The sequence below is a fragment of the Microcaecilia unicolor genome, chromosome 9, assembly GCF_901765095.1.
Source record: "Microcaecilia unicolor chromosome 9, aMicUni1.1, whole genome shotgun sequence".
NCBI lineage: Eukaryota > Metazoa > Chordata > Amphibia > Gymnophiona > Siphonopidae > Microcaecilia > Microcaecilia unicolor.
This window is the reverse complement of record NC_044039.1, coordinates 29,255,463-29,276,187: the sequence shown is the minus strand read 5'-3', so window position 1 is coordinate 29,276,187 and position 20,725 is coordinate 29,255,463. Positions and strand designations below refer to the sequence as shown.

The 20,725-nt window shown below is 43.1% G+C and overlaps 1 protein-coding gene across 1 annotated transcript in view; it reads right to left on the bottom strand.

The window, feature by feature from the left end:
- LOC115477560 overlaps positions 1-20,725 on the bottom strand; it is a 239,357-nt gene that overhangs the window by 86,083 nt on the left and 132,549 nt on the right. Inside the window, exons 5-6 of the mRNA XM_030214514.1 lie at positions 20,118-20,489; positions 4,024-4,188 (exon numbers count right to left, since the gene is read on the bottom strand). Of these exons, the coding sequence (XP_030070374.1) occupies positions 4,024-4,188; positions 20,118-20,489 (537 nt within the window). The remainder of the gene's footprint in view (positions 1-4,023; positions 4,189-20,117; positions 20,490-20,725) is intronic.

Below are 20,725 nucleotides of genomic sequence, written 5' to 3'. Positions count from 1 at the left end.
TCGATTTCAGCACAGATTTCTAGGCACGCTATATAGCAGGGGCATAGCCAGACTTCGGCGGGAGGGGGATCCAGAGCCCGAGGTGAGTGGGCACATTTTAACCCCACCCCCACCCCGGTGCCACCGACCCCCCCCCCCTGCCATTGCTGACCCCCCCACCCGCCATCGCCGCCGCCACCAACATTGATGACCCCTGCCGACAACCCTCTCGCCCCCCTCCCGCCGCCAACCCTCCCCCACCATTGCCTACCTTTGCTGGCAGGGGACTCCAATCCCCACCAGCCAAGGTCCTCTTCTTCCCGCGAAGGCTTCGTTCTGTTTCTGACATCCTGCACGTTGTTTGTGCTGGACATCAGACTCGCAGAAACAGAACGAAGCCTGCCTGATCTGCAAGGCTTCGTTCTGTTTCTGTGAGTCTGACGTCCTGCACGTACAATGTGCAGGATGTCAGAAACAGAACAAAGCCTTTGGAGGAAGAAGAGGACCTCCTCGGCTGGCGGGAATTGGGGTCCCCCGCCAGCAAAGGTAGCCCATGGCAATGGCGGGGGAGGGTTGGCGGCGGGAGGGGGGGTCGAGAGGGTTGGCGGCAGGGGTTCCAGGGCCAAATCTACGGGGGTCCAGGCCCCCCTGACCCCACATAGCTACGCCACTGCTATATAGAATCTGGGGGTAAGTGCTATTCTAAAAACGGTGCCCAGCACTTAGTGCACATTTTTTTCACCACCCAAATTTGGGTGCCATTTATAGAAATGAGTCCTTAACGAAAGGTTAGCAGATGAAAACAGGCTACCGTGTTCTGTTTCCACGCATTAGTGAATTTTCAAAACTATTTTTGGGAGAGGACATGGTATGGGCAGAGAATGGACATAGACGCATTTTCCAGCTAGCACATTGTATTTGACATACACTATCTAACACTGGGTTAACGTGGGAGCATTTAGCACCCCCTAAATAGAAGGTGGTAAATGCTCTTGCATTAACTCTTAGGTAGGTATCACATACTGATGACATTAGCACATGACCTGCAAAATTAAAATAATTTAATATGTTAAAATGTGCCACATTAGATGTGCAATTAACATGCAGAAAAAAAAACCTGTGTTAAGCTGTATTAACTGAAAATCTTAAAGCACTTTAGTAAAAAGGTTCCATAGTAGCTTACTAAATCCCACTAAATAAATACAGAAAGAAATACATACACAGAAATATTCATTAATCCTCTACAAGGAGATTTACTTCCATGTCTGCAGGAACAAGTTCATTGTTTAAAACTCTGTAGCCTAGTAGGTGTGTTGAGCAATGGATAGAAAAGGCTTATGTGTACCTAGGGATATCTGTTAATACACAAAATGCACTTTAAAAAAAGCCTACTGGATGTACTATGCCTTAAGCCAAAAGAGAAACATGAAATATAAACCAAACTAATGAATCAAATTATTTACCAGAATGGGCTTTTCCTGAAATATTGCCCATAAATCCATATGAATCAATTACTTGGGATGTGCTTTAGAAATTAAACAGGAAATTTTAATGCGAGTTTCTAATTTATTTGGAAAATAAAATGAAATGTTAGCAAGCAGCCAAAAACCTGCAGCCTGGGTCCCCACTGTTCTTTCCTCCAGCCACAAAAAAAAAAATGGAAAAATTCAAGACCACTTTCTGGACCTTCTCCCTGGTCCTCTCAGATAGGAGTGGGTTCTTCACATAGGGTGGGAACAATCCCCAGTTACCTTTGGACTGCTGGGTAATGTTTGGAAATAATGCAAGTCGCCTTGGAGCAGCTGCCATTTTGTAGTACAGATGCTTTGTGATAAATCCATACAACGAAAGGGTGCTGGCCCCAGGGCTGGCCATCATTTTGGCATATGTGGCAGGCCAGGAGGTCTGGAATTACTGCCCTATTTGGACTTTGAAGACCCCAATGGAGTAAGAGGCATCATAAGACACATTGGTGATCTTAAGTCTTACACATCATTATCAGCCTGGTATAATAACATGTACAGTTACAGTTTATTCTGGGACCCTTTTACAAAGGCTTGGGAGGGCTAATGCTTGGGTAGCGCACGCCAAATCGGCACCACCGCGAGAGTAGCACGTCCACCCGGCAGTAATTCGAAGTTTGGCGTGTGCCGAATCCCACGGTAGAGAACATTTTTCTGTTTTCTACCATGGGGGGACATTCTTGGTGGCAATCGGTAGCGCACCCACATTGGCGCAAGCTGTATGGTTACAACGCGGGTAACATGTGAGCCCTTACTGCTAAGTCAATGGCTGATGGTAAGGGCTCCGGCTGTAAATAGGCGTAGCTAGTTTTAATTTTTTGCGCACGCCCATTTCCCCGGCCCGTTAACAAATTGCCTTTTTCCCAGCCATGGCAAAAAGTGGCCCGGCCTGTGCCCAAAAGACATGCCCACACTAGTGCAGCTTTGTAAAAGGAACCCTCTATTTGCTATACTGCTTGGAATGCCCTCCCGCGGGAGGTGGTGGAGATGAAAACGGTAGCGGAATTCAAGCATGCGTGGGATAAACATAAAGGAATCCTGTGCAGAAGGAATGGATCCTCAGAAGCTTAGCCGAGATTGGGAGGCGGGGCTGGTGTTTGGGTGGTGGGGCTAGTTCTGGGCAAGACTTCTACGGTCTGTGTCCTGAAAATGGGGCTAGTTCTGGGCAAGACTTTTACGGTCTGTGTGCTGAAAATGGCAGATACAAATCAAGGTATACACAAGAAGTAGCACATATGAGTTTATCTTGTTGGGCAGACTAGATGGACCATGCAGGTCTTTTTCTGCCATCATCTACTATGTTTTGTCTATTAGATTGTAAGCTCTTTGAGCAGGGACTGTCTTTCTTCTATGTTTGTACAGCGCTGCGTATGCCTTGTAGCGCTATAGAAATGCTAAATAGTAGTAGTAGTACTTCAAACAAGAAAAAAGCAGTGTAAAGTGGGACCTGCGCAGTGGCGTAGCTAGGTGGGGCGCCAGGGGAGCGGCGCATTGAAAATGTGCCCCGGCGGTGGCGGTGGAAGTCCGCTCTCGCACCGCTTTAGCTCCCCCCGCTTCTAGACCTGTGATACCTAATATGCATTGGTATGTGCTAATTTCATGGTGACACAAACAAGTGGGGAAAAACTCCGCTCAACTTTTGGAAATACAGCAAAAAACAGCGGGTATAATTAAGCAATTTACAGGATAGTGAACAAATAATGGAAGGGGGGAAGGACCTCAGACTGGCGACAAACAGCCCTAATCAATAAGATTGCTTATACACAGTCACCGTAATTCAATCATAGGTCCCTCACCAACCTCCTCCCTCGGTGTTCAAATAGTGTACAATTTATAATTGTTTTTCAATGCAAAAAATCGTAAATCCACAATCCAGGACATTAAGAGCAAAACTACTTATCTTATCGCAGCTTCAAACTAGGGCCTCCCCAAAGGACCCATTTCACCAAATTTATTTATTTATTGCATTTGTACCCCACATTATCCCACCTTTTTGCAGGCTCAACGTGGCTTACAGAGTAGAGTTATGATAAAGTCAGTACATGGTTTAAATACAGTTGATCATAAGCTGAGGTAAAAGAGGATTTAGATAGGCGGATGTTGGGTATGTTGTGTGAGAAGTGTTTTAGGTGTGCTTGGGTGGTTTGGGGGATGATTTGTATCATTGAGGGTGACTTTTGTAAGCTTTGTTAAAGAGGTGTGTTTTCAGAGCTTTGCGTAAGCTGGTTAGATTGTTCATGGATTTCAGGGCCTTGGGGCTTCGTCAGGGGAAGGACGTCCTGCGATAAAGTACTGCTCAAGTAGCAACTGGTAATATCAGCTTGCCTGTCCTGCCATCAACTCCACGGAACAAATGTGATTTCGTGGTGCACATTATTACATTGGGCAAGTATATCTACAGTATGCTAGAACTCTGTTCCCTAGGCCAAGGAGCACTTCTAAACTGGGATATATCTACAATCTTACTACAGGAGGAGAGTTTTTTTTAATGCATTTCAAAAACAAAAAGGAATAATAAAACCTGAAACAGAGGAGAAGTCCTTATGAGATAAACCATCTTGGCTATACTGGGAAAAAGAAGAACCAGTACATGGCATAACCCCATCAAGTTCATCAAACGCAGCATGTGCATCGTTGCTGAATCTGGATGCCTGAGATGCCTCATCATAAAGGATTTCTATAACATCTGAAGAAGTAGAAAGCAAATGAGTTGGTTAAAACACAGATTTCAGCAGATATTTCCTCTGCAAATGCTGTAAATATGTACTAGAAGCATCCAACTAATTAAGCAACAAACCAAGGAGTCCTTTTACAAAGGCGCGCTGAAAAATGGCTTGCGGTAGTGGAGGCGTGTGTTTCGGGCGCACGCTGATCCATTTTTTTAGTGCACCTGTAAAAAATGGCCTTTGAAATTTTTTTGCCAAAAATGGATGTGCAGCAAAATGAAAATTGCCGCGTGTCCACTTTGGGTCTGGGACCTTACTGCCAGCCATTGACCTAGCGGTAAAGACTCATGCGGTAACCAGGCAGTAGCACGCATCTGTTACGCGTGCCCGAAAATAAAAAAAATATTTTTCAGATGCGCCTATTGGACGCACTTCAAAAATGAAATTACCGCAAGAGCCACATGGTAGTCGGTTGATAACTCCATTTTGGCACCCATTGGAAGCATGTACATGCTTACGCTACTTAGTAAAAGGGACCCCAATAGCCCTGTTTACTAAGGCGCGCTAGCATTTTTAATGTGTGCTACAAATTAGAAAGTGCTAACCGTGTAGACACACATAGGAATATTATGGGCATCTACATGGTTAGTGCGTGCTAAAAATGCTAGTGCACCTCTAGCGTGAATTAGTAAACAGGGCCCCAAAGCAATTAGCAAATTAAGAGGCCCTTTTACTAAGCTGCAGTAAGCACTAACATGTAAAAAGCACTATCATTGGGTGCACTCAGGCATCTCGCAGTAGTTTCTGGATCGGCACGCACTTCCAACTCACTAAAAAGTAGATATTTTTCAAGCACTGTGTCTTGTCTGAGGGCAGAGGGTAGTCATGAACTGCATTAATCAGTGCAGCTACATTGTTGCATGCTGACCAATTAGCTCGCGATTAGTGTGTGACCCCATACCGTCTAGAAAATAGGTGTCAGTAAGTGCTCAGGTGCTAATGGGGAAATTAGCATGTGGCCATTAATAGGGAAAATGGAAAATGGGGCCATTGTACCGCCGCGGTATAAGTGGCCTCAGCACTCAGAAAAGCCCCGCAGTGGGGGCATCACTGGCCACTTTTTAGCACAGCTTAGTAAAAGGGCCCCTAAAAGACAACTTACAAAGCCAAATGCCAAGCAGTGAGATCCAATTTTATAACCCAGTCCTCAGGGACCACCCTAGCCAGTCGGGTTTTCAAGATATCCACAATGAGCATGCATGAGAGAGATTTGCATACTAAGAAGACAGTGCATGCAAGTCTATCGCATTCATATTCATTGTGGATATCCTGAAAACCTGGCTGGCCAAGCGTTTTTTTGAGGGACTGGGTCAAAACCCACTGTACTAGTATATAACCTGGTATTGGCTTTGAGGTGCAGAAAAAAGGGGAAGTCCAAAACTCCACAAGAAAAAAACAAAGACAAACACAGGATGGAGTAAAAACGCATTAAAAGGTGTAGGAACCCAACATGGTCACGGTGTTCGTTTTTTAGCCTTTGGTCCTCACAGCAGGAGAATCACACAATGGGCTACAATATTTGTCTAATACCATCTGTGCTATTGAAGGCATTTTTCCATAGCTGAGTTTATTGTTGGCTTTGCTGCCTTCATACATTTGCCCCTGGATTCCATATAGTGCACCTAGGGATCCTTTTACTAATCTGCGTAAGCGTCTACGCGTGCCCAATGTGTGCCAAAATGGACTTACTGCCTGACTACTGTGTAGATCTTGCGGTAATTTCATTTTTGGCACGCGACCGCTACGCGCGTCTGAAAATATTTTTTATTTTCTGGCGCATATAACGTACGCACGCCAAGTGGCATTTGGCGTGCGTAGGTCATTACCACACAGTTACTGCGTGAGTCTTTACCACTAGGTCAATGGCTAGTAGTAATGTCTCAGACCCAAAATGGACGCGCAGCAATTTTCATTGTGCTGCACGTCCATTTTTGACAAAAAAAGGCCTTTTCTACAGGTGCGCTAAAAAATGGATCAGCGTGCACCCAAAACCCGCACTTTAGCATGCCTTTTTAAAAGGACCCCCGAGAGATCTGCGCTGCAATCCAAGTGTATTCTATAACAATGTGCATAACTTAATTGGCTTAACAAGCTAATCAACGTTGATAACAGCTCCTAATAAGCAATAATGAGCACTAATTGGCAATAATTAGAATTTATGCGTACAACTCACTAAGCGCATTCTGTAATGCAGTGTGCCTAACTTCTAACGTGTGCAGGCAAAAAGGGATATGGTTATGGGCAGGGAAATGGGCATTTCGTGGGCATTCCAAAATTTACATGTGTAGTTATAGAATATGTCCCAGTGCGCTTAAACCTACGTGCCAGGATTTGCGCCACATTTTCATTGGTGTAGATGGAGGCACATAGTTTTAGGGGCTGAGATATCAACTGGGTGTATTTTTATTTTTGTTACATTTGTACCCCGCGCTTTCCCACTCATGGCAGGCTCAATGCGGCTTACATACTGTATACAGGTACTTATTTGTACCTGGGGCAATGGAGGGTTAAGTGACTTGCCCAGAGTCACAAGGAGCTGCCTGTGCCTGAAGTGGGAATTGAACTCAGTTCCTCAGGACCAAAGTCCACCACCCTAACCACTAGGCCACTCCTCCACTGTTGCTACTATTTGAGATTCTACATGGAATGTTGCTATTCCACTAGCAACATTCCATGTAGAGGTTGGCCCTTGTAGATCACCAATGTGGCCGCGCAGGCTTCTGCTTCTGTGAGTCTGACGTCCTGCACGTACGTGCAGGACGTCAGACTCACAGAAACAGAAGCCTGCGCAGCCTTCTACATGGAATGTTGCTAGTGGAATAGCAACATTCCATGTAGAATCTCCAATAGTAGCAACATTCCATGTAGAATCTCCAATAGTATCTATTTTATTTTTGTTACATTTGTACCCTGCGCTTTCCCACTCATGGCAGGCTCAATGCGACTTACATGGGGCAATGGAGGGTTAAGTGACTTGCCCAGAGTCACAAGGAGCTGCCTGTGCCTGAAGTGGGAATCAAACTCAGTTCCTCAGTTCCCCAGGACCAAAGTCCACCACCCTAACCACTGTGCCACACCTAAATCTGGGCACCGCTCGTAGAATGCGCTTAGTCTGCACTGAGTTTCACGCCAATCTTTTAGGCGCCATATATAGAATCTCCCCCTTGATGCTTTACTTTTACATCAGCCAGAGTTTACATTGACTCCTGATGCAGGCTTTTCAGCCGAAACATGGTGACGGTGTCAGATCTTTTTAATAAAGGCTGAGTTTATTTGCATACCTTTTAATGTGTTTTTACTCCACCGCCTTGTTTGTCATTGGCATTGAGGTGCCCACAGTTACACCAGTCATGATGTAAGCGCAGGCACCTAAATGTAACATGGGTACATGCAACTTACAGTATAACTAAGAGCCCCGCCCATGCCCAACCCATGTATATAACCCTTTACATTTTCATGCATACACTTATAGACTTATGCTTACAGTTACAGCGTTAAATTGTATATGTGCTACTTTTTGTGGAGATATACTTGCAAACGGATGCCAAACCACTGTCACCTAATTATAGCATTGCCCTTTAAATCGAATACATTGCTAAAAGAAAACCTGTTTCAGTTTCACGTTCTCTCCCATTCTTGTGTCACCTAATCAAATCAGCCTGATCCACACCCATCAGTCTCTCTATCCTTCATTCATCACTCCATTTTTAAGGAAACACAATGGCGTAAACAACAGATGATGTAGAACAGTTGCAAAAAAAATAAAAAAAGTCAATTTTTAATGGGTTTATAATTCAGTAAGATAGATTTGTATTGCAAATGTTCTTCGTCATCTGTGTTTTATGCCATCGTCTCTCCATGCCCATTAATTTATGTGGGAAAGACTACTCAGAAGTTTCATTCCATCTGAGGATGAATGAAAACACAGGAGAATAATTAAATAGAAGGTGGAAGCTCTGATTGTGGCTCGTATGGGTTGAAGGGTCAAATTTTTATTTATTTACTTGGATTTAGCTCATTCCTTTTTCAGCAGCAGCTCAAGGTTAGTTACTTTCAAGTATTTCCCTGTCAAGCCAATAGTGTAAATCCTTGTGCTTAAGGGCCTCTTTTACAATGCCGTGCTACCGATTCTCAGTACAGCAAATGAGAGGAAGCCCATTCAATTCCTACAGGCCTCCTCTCACTTGACTCACGAGAATCTGAAACTTAACAGGGCCAAAACCAAGCTCCTCATCTTTCCCCCTAAACCCACCTCTCCTCGTCCTCCTTTCCCTATTTCTGTGGATGGCACTCTCATTCTCCCTGTCTCATCAGCTCGTAACCTCGGGGTCATCTTCGACTCCTCTCTCTCCTTCTCTGCTCACATTCAGCAGATTGCCAAAACCTGTCGTTTCTTTCTCTATAACATCAACAAAATCCGTCCCTTCCTCTCTGAACACTCTGTTAGAACCCTTACCCACACTCTTATCACCTCTTGTCTAGATTATTGCAACCTGCTTCTCACCGGCCTCCCACTTAGCCATCTCTCTCCTCTTCAATCAGTCCAAAACTCTGCTGCGCGACTCATTTTCCGCCAGAGTTGCTATGCTCACATTAGCCCTCTCCTCAAGTCACTTCACTGGCTCCCTATCCACTTCCGCATTCAATTCAAACTTCTCTTACTGACCTATAAGTGCATTCACTCTGCCGCTCTCCAATACCTCTCCACTCTTGTCTCTCCCTACGCCCCCTCTCGGGTACTCCATTCTGTGGATAAATCTCTCTTTTCTGTCCCCTTCTCCTCTACTGCTAATTCTAGACTCCGTTCCTTTTATCTCGCTGCACCTCATGGCTGGAATAGACTTCCCGAGCCTGTACGTCTAGCCCCGCCTTTGGCCGTTTTCAAATCCAGGCTAAAAGCCCACCTCTTTAACAATGCTTTTGACTCCTAACCACTACTCACTTGCCCTGTACCCTTTTATCCCCACCTCTCTTTAATTCCCTTACCTCTTAGTTGTTCTATCTGTGTGTTTGTCCTACTTAGATTGTGAGCTTTTTGAGCAGGGACTGTCTTTTCGTGTATGATGTACAGTGCTGCGTATGCCTTGTAGCGCTATAGAAGTGATAAGTAGTAGTAGGAATCGCTAATGCGGCTTTGTAAAAAAAGCCCTAAATTAGGTGCGGATTGGCCTTATTCTAGAACACTGCATGCAAATTCCAGGAACACCCCTGTCCCACCCCTGTTCTTTCCATGGCCATGCCCGATTTTCAGATCTGCGTGGAAAAATTTATGCATACATCTTTATAGAACAGCGACTATAAAAATGTGCACGTAAATCCCAATTATTGCCATTCAGTGCTAATAATTGATTGCTAGCATCCATTATTGGTGCTGTCTTGTTAAAGCAATTAAATCGCGCACACAAATTGGGCAGACATCCAAATTTGCAGACTCAGCTTTGAGCACTATCCCCCTTATTCTATAAAAGTCACCAAAACTTAAGTGCATTGTTATAGGATACAGTGGCGGATATGCACCCAATTTATGTGTGTACATTTGAACCATGTTTCAGTTGGTGCAAATAGCTGCACCTGAAGTTAGGCGCAATCCCCGGGCATAAGCGCTATTCTATAAACTGTACCTAACTGGGCCCCATTTACTAAGTGGCGGTAAGCCCAAAGCAAGCTGACCGCGCACTAAACAGGAAGCACCGCCAGGCCACCACAGCACCCTGGCAGTACTTCCTACCCCTAGAACCGCCGTCACATCCAGTGCTACTAAAATATATTTATTTTACTGCGTGGCCGTTTCGGGGGGAGCTCTTACCACCACCCATTGAGGTGGCGGTAAGGGTTCCCGCGCTAGCCCGGAGGTAACTGGGCAGCGCACAGCACTGCCCGATTACCGCCAGGTACATTCTAGTGCTACAAAAATAGTATTTATTTATTTGTTACATTTGTATCCCACATTTTCCCACCTATTTGCAGGCTCAATGTGGCTTACATATTACCGTAGCGGCGTTCGCCGGTTCCGGTCTGAACAAATACATAGTGTGCACAAGTGCAAGGTATGATTGTGGTAGAATAAGGTTCATATATGTTAGCTATATTGGGAAACATTCAGTAGGAGGGGGAGATTGGGGTAAGTCCGTTAAGTTCTTGTTGTTGTTGTGTAGCAGGTTCTCTGGTTCTTATGTTGGGTTTGTAGGGTATGCCTTTTGGAACAGGGTCATTTTTAGTTTATGGGTGAAAATATTATTTTTGTAGCACCAGAATGTACCCAGCGGTAATTGGGCAGTGCTGTGCGCTGCCCGGTTACCACCAGGTTAGCACGTAAACCCTTACCGCCACCTCAATGGGTGGTGATAAGGGCCCACCCCCCAAAATGGCTGCATGGCAAGTGCTTTACTTGCTGCACGGCCATTTCCTGCAGGAAAGAGAGAGACTTCCCTTTTACCTGCTACGGTAAAAGGGGGCCTTGGCGCTCATGAAAAACACACACCGATGCCAGCGCAGGCCCCCCTTTGCCACAGCTTAGTAAAAGGGGCCCTTTAAGCGTGGCTTATAGAATAACGCTTTTTTCAGTGCCATATATAGAATTCACCCTATATATAGAATTAACGGGATGTTCATTTTCAGCAGAAGCCGAAAATATGGCCAACAATTAAAATAACCTTTCAGCTGAAACAGAAACCAGGCAGAAAAATGATTTTGGGCCAGTTTCGGCACCATAACCAAAACTGAAATTCGGTCTGCTTCTAGCGTAAGTGTCAATCCCACCCAGACTTCACCCATATGTACGCCTACCTAAAAGATATGCACTACGTAAGACATGGATGTATTTGCAGAATAGCACTTTGCGAATGACTGAGGGGGGCTATGATAGAGGTCTATAAAATCCTGAGTGGTGTAGAACTGGTAGAAGTGAATCAATTTTTCACGCTTTCAAAAAGAACAAAGACCAGGGGACCACACTCAATGAAACTAAATAGAAACACTTTTAAAACATACAGGAGGAAATATTTTTTTTCACTCAAAGAATAGTTATGCTCTGTAACTCACTGCCAGAGGATGTGGTAACAGCAGTTAGTGTATTTGAACAAGTTCCTGGAGGAAAAGTCCATAGTCTGTTATAGAGATGGACATGGTGGAAGCCACTGCTTGCCCCAGGATTGATAGCATGGAATATTGCTATTAATTGGGTTTCTGTCAGGTACTTGTGACCTGGATTGGCCACTATTGGAAGCAAGATACTGGGCAAGATGGACCGTTGACCTGAGCCAGTATGGCTATTTGTATGTTCTTAAAAATGTTAGCTTCCACTTTATAGAATTATGCACATATCAGGAAGGAATTGTATGTATATACTTTGCAATCCCAAAGTATGCATGCAAGTTTTCAGGGAAAAAGTACCCCCACAAACAGCAGCTACGTAACTGTTCCCAAGACAATTTTCAATGGGATTTTTTTTTCTTTGATATTTGATGTAAAGTCTGTGGGTCAAAAGCACCAACAGATCTTATATATTGGTGCACGTTTTGAAAGTTTCCCTCTTAAATTAAAAGAGAAAGGTTTCATATAAGACGTTAATTTGTTTTTCCCAACTTAATTTTTGCACACCTTTAATCCTTTCTTAATTATTTTAACTATGACGGTCAAAAACGTAAAGGCAAGGTTATTGGCATCACAGTCCGCCTTTCCATCTGGAATAGCTATGTTGGCAAAGAACTTTTAGAAGAAAGATAGAGACGGAAAAAAAAGGACAGAGGGTGTCATTACACTATGTGGAAAGCAAGCAATATGCATATCAGCATCCGAAGGAGATGTACCAACTCTGCTGGGAAAAATCAAGACAAAAGAATTATCTGACACAACAGTTCAAAGCATATTGTGCCTGTCAAAATGTCATCTGTCATCTGCTATAGAAATGCACCATTCTCAGAAAGAAAAGGGAAACTCTGGCAAAGTCACTCAGAAACAACAGGCCACTTTGTCTTCTTCCTACAGCCAGCTCTTCCATCTGAAAGCCATTTGACTCCATGTTAAAGATTGCCTGGAAAGACCAGACAATAGGAAGGTCTATTTCATTGTCAAGGACAGTTACACTTTGAAGATGATGCTCAAAAGGGGTTAAAATGGGTCAACAAGCAATTGTTAATCCCATGCAAAGGAAATGTGAACGCAACATTGTTGTGGTCACACACACACACACAAAAAAAAATCTTTATTTGAAGGAAAACAATTTTGGAGTAGGGGGGTGTGGGAAGGAAAAATCTAAGCATGTGGCTCCGATTTCATCACAAAGACAAACAGAACCATTAGCATGAGTTGATTCATAGACAAATTTTGGCACAGATGCTGCCATTCCTGTCCTCACCTAAGCTGAAGACAAGGTAGGAAAAGCAGGAAGATGAAAAAGAAAATCTCAAGAATGGAGTAGATATTAAACTACAGGCATAGTAGGAGGTGTGATGGAAGTATGAAAATAGGGGTTTGTTTTACTAAGCTGCGTTATAACACAGCTTAAAATGGCATCCTGTGGAACGCACCAAGCATCCTGCACTGGTGGTGGTGGTGGGGGGGTCTTTTACTAAGCCGCTGCAGTGTTTTTAGCTCAGGGTAGAAATCAGCTGGCAGTAAAAGCCGAGACACCCATAGGAATATAACGGGCGTCTCGGCGTTTACCGCCAGCTGATTTTTACCATGAGTTAAAAACACTAGCGCAGCTTTGTAAGAAACAGAGTCGGCTCTGCCAGATCATATCTAAATCTACACTACCCAAACTGCAAAGGCTTGAAATACAAAACAATTTACGCATCCGGCTTCGCCTACATAAGTGTACAACTATGGAATGGCCTCCCAAAAGCTGTGTAAACAATCCATGACCACCTTATCTTCCGGAAATCACTGAAGACCATCCTGTTCCAAAAGGCATACCCTACTGACCCAACTTAAATGCCTGAACCCAGCAACACAACGGAACCAAAGCCCTTAACGAACACTATATAACTCATCTTCTCTACGATTCTAACGTATCTGCAACACATGAACCTTTCTGACATTAACATCACTTTGTATCTGTTTTTCATTGAAGACCACTAACGTCTCATGGTACTATGTAAGCCACATTGAGCCTGCAAATAGGTGGGAAAATGCGGGGTACAAATGTGACAAACAAATAAAATAAAAGACACCTTAAATGCCATATGTGCATGCGTTAACTGTGCATTAAAAATATTTTTATTTTTTTAAGGGGGCATGTCAAGGACAGTGGACATTCCTGCACTAACCAGTTAGCACATCTGCATTAGCACACGTTAACTGGTCAGCACAGGAATACCACGAGTCCTTACTGGCTACAAAATGGGTAGTATTAGGTGCTCGTGCTGTGTAATTTAAAAAAAAAAATGGTCACACACTAATGGCAACTTAACACACGGTCATTAATACAAAAAAATAGAAAATTGGCTGCGGTAAAAATGGCCTTAGCGCTTGGGAAAGATCTGAGTAAAAGCATGTTAAAGCCACTTTTTACTGCAGCTTAGTAAAAGGGCCTCTAAAATCAGTGCCCCCTGTCAGGATCCCATTTATTACAGTCTTCACACCTGGAACCCAAAAACAACTACTTAGGGCAATGTTTACTAAGCAGCGTTACAGGCGCATTACATACAGTAACATAGTAGATGACGGCAGAAAAAGACCTGCACGGTCCATCCAGTCTGCCCACATATACACACATATACACACTGTCACTCTCTCTGTACCCCCAACTTTTCCCCGCACCCTTTCAAGCACTACACATTACGTTCATCAAATTTTACATTATATGTCAGAAATAAAAAATATTGACCGTTTTAATGGGCTTAACCGCTTGTTCCTTTATATTCGACATCACAGATAAACTAGTCAAGTCACTTATTCTTGTCTTATCCGTGCCAGAAAAAAAAAAAAAAAAAAGTGCTATATGCTGCATATTTGATGAGCGTGTACAACCTTGGAAGCAATCTCAGGTCACAGTCCAAACCGCCCACGCCACTGTGATGTCAGAAAATTAAACCTCAATAAGAAATACTCTTTTTTTTTTTTTTTTACATTTTTAATGCGCATAAACCATGACGTGCCTACAATATTCCTGTGGAGGGGCATAATCAAAAGACACCAGCCAAATAGCTGGCTGGCCATCTCCGGCGCCAGCGCTGCAAGTGGGAGGAGCCAACCATATTTTTGAAAAAGATGGCCGGCCATCTTTTTCTTCGCTAATACGGTTGGGCCCGGCCAAATGTCAGAGTTCACCGGGGTTGAGATGGCCGGCCTCGGTTTTCGTCCATAATGGAAAATAATGCCGGTGATCTCAAACCTGGCAAAATCCAAGGCATTTGGTCGTGGGAGGAGCCAGCATTTGTAGTGCACTGGCCCCCCTCACATGCCAGGGCACCCTGGGGGGCACTTCTAAAAATTAAAAAAAATAGCTCCCAGGTGCATAGCTCACTTCCCTTGGTTGTTTAGCCCCCCAAACCCCCTCCCAAAACCCACTCCCCACAACTCTACAACATTACCATGCCCTCATATGCCAGGACACCAACCGGGCACCCTAGGGGGCACTGCAGTGCACTTCACAAATTGCTCCCAGGTGCATAGCTCCCTTACCTTGGGTGCTGAGCCCCCCAACCCCCCCCCCCCAGGTCCGCCTGCCTGAAGTACACTGCACCCACTACAACTGCTCCAGGGACCTGTATACTGCTGCGATGGACCTGAGTATGGCATTTGAGGCTAGCATAGAGGCTGGCAAAAAAATATTTTTAAACTTGTTTTTTATGGTGGGAGGGGGTTAGTGACCACTGGGGGAGTAAGGGGAGGTCATCCCCGATTCCCTCCCTTTTTGAGGCTTGGTCGTGAAAAAAAATGGACCAAGTAAAGTCGTCCAAGTGCTCGTCAGGGACGCCCTTCTTTTTTCTATTATTGGCCAAGGATGACCATCTCCTAATCACGCCCCAGTCCAGCCTTCGCTACCCTGCCGACACGCCCCCATGAACTGTGGTCATCCTCGCGACAGAAAGCAGTCGAGGGTGTCAAAAAATCGGCTTTCGATTATGCCGATTTGGATGACCTTACGAGAAGGGCGCCCATCTCCCGATTTGTATCGAAAGAAGATGGGCGTCCTTCTCTTTCGAAAATAAGCGTGATAGTATACTAATTACAATGTCAATTGGAGAAAAGACAACTTAGAGGGGGTAAATTTCAGCAGCTACACCGGCTGCCAGTTGTGGCATGAATCCAATTTAAGGTTCTGTGCCTCATTTACAAATGTTATTACAGGAGGCTTCCCCCGCTATCTGGCCAGTCTAGAGGCTTCCTGGTGTCCACTAGAAAACAAGCTTTCACTTATGCAGATTTGTAACTATGGAAAGATTTCCCTGTTAAACCATGGGAGATTAACTATGCATATTTTCAGAAATTACTAAAAACATGGCTGTTTGTGCATCTTTTGGGGAAATAGGGAATTGTTTGATTAAAGTTTTATTGGAGGACAGTTTTACATTTTCTTTATAGAATACTAGTGTAACCGGGTAAATACATGTGTATGTTTTTACATGTGAACCCATATGCAAGACATAGAGGTGATATATGTGTTTATGCCTAGATGGGGGTGCTATGGGCTAGATTCTATATATCATACCTAAAAAACTGGCTCTGAGAGAAAATACACCTAGGTGTATTCTATAAATCGTAACTAAATTTAGGCACGGTTTATAGAGTATGCCCTGCTTCAAAGGGACCTCAAACTATATAAAAATGTAGTAAAATTATGACAAAAATAGTTTGAATTTTTGTATGACTTTCACCTGTTCATATCAAATAAAATTTTAATTAACCAAGATCTCAAATCTCCCGATAGGGACAAATACCACAGGTATTGCAACACACCACTATCTTAAATGGGAGTAAGGTATTATCATTGGTCAATAAGCAAATTTAGAAGAGGAAAAAAGAATCAGTATAAAAAAAACCCCTCCCAAATAATGGAGAAAAACTACTTGCAGGGGTTTAGCTTAATAGTAGGTAGGAATTAGAAGTATTTTTACACTAATTTTGAAGTATGTTTGCACTACATTTTTGTACGTTCATTCACTTTATTCTATTTTGTGGATAGAGGGGTTTTGTTTTAATCAGTAGCTTTTTCACAGTAACAACTTTTTCAGGTACATGAGGGAATCCATGGGACCATTAGATCATGAAGAAGCAAAAGGGGCGCTCAGGGATGACAAGACCATAGCAGAGAAACTGAATTAATTATTTGCTTCTGTCTTTATGGAAGACGATGTATGAGATCTACCTGTACCAGAAATGATTTTCAAGACTGACGATGTGGAGAAACTGAAAGAAATCTCAGTGAACCTGGAAGAAACACATAGACAAATTAACAAATTAAAGAGTAGTAGATCACCTGGACTGGATGGCATGCCCCCTAGGATCCTGAAAGAACTCAAACATGAAATTGCTAATCTGCTGTTAGTGATCTGTAACCTGTCATTAAAATTGTCCGTGTTACCTAAAGATTGGAGGATGGCAAATGTATCACCATTTTTTTAAAAAGGTTCCAGGAGTGATCCAGGAAATTACAAACCGATCAGGGCCAGGCAAAATAGTGAAACTATTATAAAGAATAAAATTACAGAACACATAGACAAATATGGTTTAATGGGACAGAGACAGCGTGGATTCAGCCAAGGGAAGCCTTGCCTCACCAATTTGTTCATTTCTTTGAAGGCATGAATAAACATGTTGATAAAGGTGAGCCGGTTGATGTAGTGTATCTAGATTATCGGAAAGCTTTTGATAAAGTTCCTCATGTTTGTTTGTTTGTTTATATTTGTTTATTTCATAACAATGAATCATCAATCTAGGACAGAGCCAAATCTAGGTGATTTACAAACTTAAGAAATAAAACAAAGAATAAAACAATTAGTTATAGGAAAGAACAAACATTATAAGAGCATTCATCCAACATAAAAACAGAATGAGAGAGTCATAGGATAGGAAGCAATGTTTTGTTGTGGTTAGGAATTGGCTATTAGATAGAAACAGAGGGTAGGATTAAATGGCCATTTTTCTCAATGGAGGAGGTTGAATAGTGGAGTGCCACAGGGATCTGTACTGGGACCATTGCTATTTAACATATTTATAAATGTTTTGGAAATCAAAATGATGAGTGAGGTGATTAAATTTGCAGATGACACAAAACTATTCAAAGTTGTTAAAATACATGCGGACTGTGAAAATATTGCAGGAAGATCTTTGGAAATTGGAATACTGGGCATCCAAATGGGACACAAAATTGAACCCTACAATCAGCCTTGATTTAAGTGGCATTTTCTAAAATTGTTTTAAGAAAAAATTGAAAATTTAAAAAGTACAATTAGAATTTCTAAAACATTATATTCATATGATATTATTTGACCGATGAAGAGGCAGGTGAGTCAAGAGTTGAGTGGCTCTTGTGAAATAAGCCACCACTGAGGTCACAAATTTATAAGTACCTGTTGCTAGCTAGAACTTTTGTGAGATGTGTAAGTGCTGGGTGCAAGCGATATGGATTAATATGGAGAACCCCCGCTTTGATATATAGGTGAACAACAAATTATTAACATTTATTGGCAACAATTAGGTTTTCCATGGGCATCGACGCTTGCCACCCATCCCATAGCATGTAACCCAAAAGGTGAGGTGGCCATGGGAAGGACATACATTGCACGCATTGTTACAGAATACTGACTCAATGTGCCCAATTTGGTTGCCAGCATTTACTGCGTACCTTTTTTCAGAAGGAGTTAGTCTTGCACCAAAAGTCTAGTTATGAGAATCGGTATTCCACGAAGAGTGCATGCCTTTATAGACTCGCACTGAGCACCGATCTTTTCTGGTATCCATTTCTGAGCATGATTTATGGAATTTCCACCCTATATGTTGCATGAGCAGTTCATGCATGGTTATGACCCCCATGTTAACTGCAAGGTGCAGTCCCCGTCCATACCTCACCTACTTCCTACCTCAAAAAGAATTTCTCCATTAGTGAATGCTAACTGCTATAACAGGGCATCCATACGCACTACTTTAGTGTTTAAGTGTACAGAAGAGTGTCACTTTCATGGGTAAATGTACACTTATGTGTGTAAGTGGCAGCAGAACACCTAAGCGCTATTCTGTTAAGACATGCATAAGTGGTACAAAGCATAAATGCAAACGGAGCATTCACATGAGTGGAACGTGAAAGGGGCACGGGAAGGGCTTCCACATAACACAGGCAACACACAGAATGCAGGGGTCCTTTTACCAAGCTGTGGTAAAAAGGGCCCTGTGCTAGTGGCGGGGGCCATTTTTCCTGCGCGCCAGGGCCCTTTTTACCACAGCGGATAAAAAGCCCCCAGACAAACATGGCCATGCATGCCATGCGGTGGAAAGCCCTTACCGCTACCCAATGAAGTGGCGATAAGAGCTCCTGCGGTAACCCGGCAGTAACCGGGTAGCACATGGCGATGCCCGATTACCGCCTGAAATACCGCCATGCAAGCCATTTCCAGGGGTTTTCTATTTCCCCCAGAAATGACGCATACTTGGGATGGAACTGCTGCCGGTGGCCACATTGAGCCGGCGGTAATCCCGATTTAGCATTCGGTAAGCCCGCGTTGGGCTTACTGACGCTTTGTAAAAGACCCCCACAGTAAGTTGTGCAGGCCTGTGTGACTACATTACACCAGGCCTATGGCTGGTGTAATTGTGAGTGCCTTAATGAAAGATGCCAATACTGGGTTATGCTAATATCCTATAACAGAATCAGGGTGCCCAAATGCCCTTAGAGAATAGGCTCTCATGTTGCGGCATTGAGGTGCTCATTTATAGAATTACTCCCCAATAGTTAATTCATTGTGTTGGCTGTTAAGGTGATGCCATGCTAGCTGTTAATACACATTAAAAGATATGTTAAACCAGAACACAGTGCAGCTTATTAAATAGGCGCTGTTATGCATTCTGCTTGACCTGTAGTGTGAGTTCCCGCCACCAGGTGGCAACAGAAATTCCATAAATTCTCCCTGATCCTGCACTGTAGCCGGGATGCTACGTTTCTTCTTTTATAAACACCTTGGGCAGGTAAGAAAACCCCTAAATATACCTCAGAACTCCTTCACATAGCCTCCTCTCACTCATTTACAATACAAGGCAAGTCAAATCTATTTGATCCCTTGTCTCATAATTTACAATATCACCAGACTCCCTTAATTATCCCTGCGTCATATTTAGTCAACATAATTCATCCTGCATGTTACAGGATTGTACACTAATACTGAGAAAGCACCTTCAATGCTTTAGACTACATCATTTCAACCCAATCATATAATGCAGCATTTTATAAAATTCAAAATAATTAAAATCTGTAATATATATAAATATATTTCAGAATCACGAAAATGTTAATTAATAAAAGGAATTTCTGTTGGGTTAAAAGAAGAGGGCTTTGCATATTAAAAATTCAAAACAGGATGCACTGCGCAGAGGCACGCGATAGCCAGATTCCTATTGTGCAACAAAATTCTTTGCAACACTGGGAGACATCACCGAACAAAAATACTATTAGAAATGTTTCAAAGGGAACATTTTTGGCTGCAGTGGAGGCTTTTGACATTATTTATTAGGTTCAAAAATGCTTAACAAAAGCCTAACAATGGTCCTGTGGAAACCACCACATCTGATTCACTTTCTGTTGTTGTATGTAGGCATTGACTTGAAGATGGCCAGCATTAGTGGAACAATTCCTTCACAGCAGTCAATGCAAGGCAGTATTCATCCATATACAAGCAAAGTCCTGTGAACAAACCATATGGAAACAAGGGGGAAAAAATAAACATTTATTAACCTCTTTGTGGAGAGATTGGTGGTAGAACAGGCCAGTGGTGGAGATGTTGGTCATGCCAGTTTTCCACGAAAGAAGGTGCCTGACCTGAGCGTTTCTTCACAGAATACGATGATTCCTGGAAAAGGTCACCACTGCCATGGTAACTGGAACTGTTCAGACTGGGGTACATACTGCTACTGCAGGAGCTGCTTGCTTCCAAGAGAGAACTTTTATGCTGACTGGTTTTGTCAAGATTTTGGCTGATGTCTGAACCTGACCCAAAACTGGAGGATGCTAATGCGCTGATGGATACAGAGGACGAGCGAAGTTGAGATAAAGGTGTGCTCTTACCACTGCCGATGACACTCACACTAGACTCTTGCCTAGAAAAATCTGCAAAATAAACATATGGAAAATGAAAAATCATGATAGAATTCAAAATCATAACCAAAAATACATTTTTCATCAGGTGAAACAAAGAATTGCAGTTGTAAAGTAGTGGTTCTCGTCTTTGGTCCTTGAGAGTGGGTCTGGTTTCAAAACAAACCCATAATGAGCCCAATATTAAGCAGGACATTGAGAGAATAATTTGAAATACTGTATCTAATCTAAATGTTTCAAATAATTTG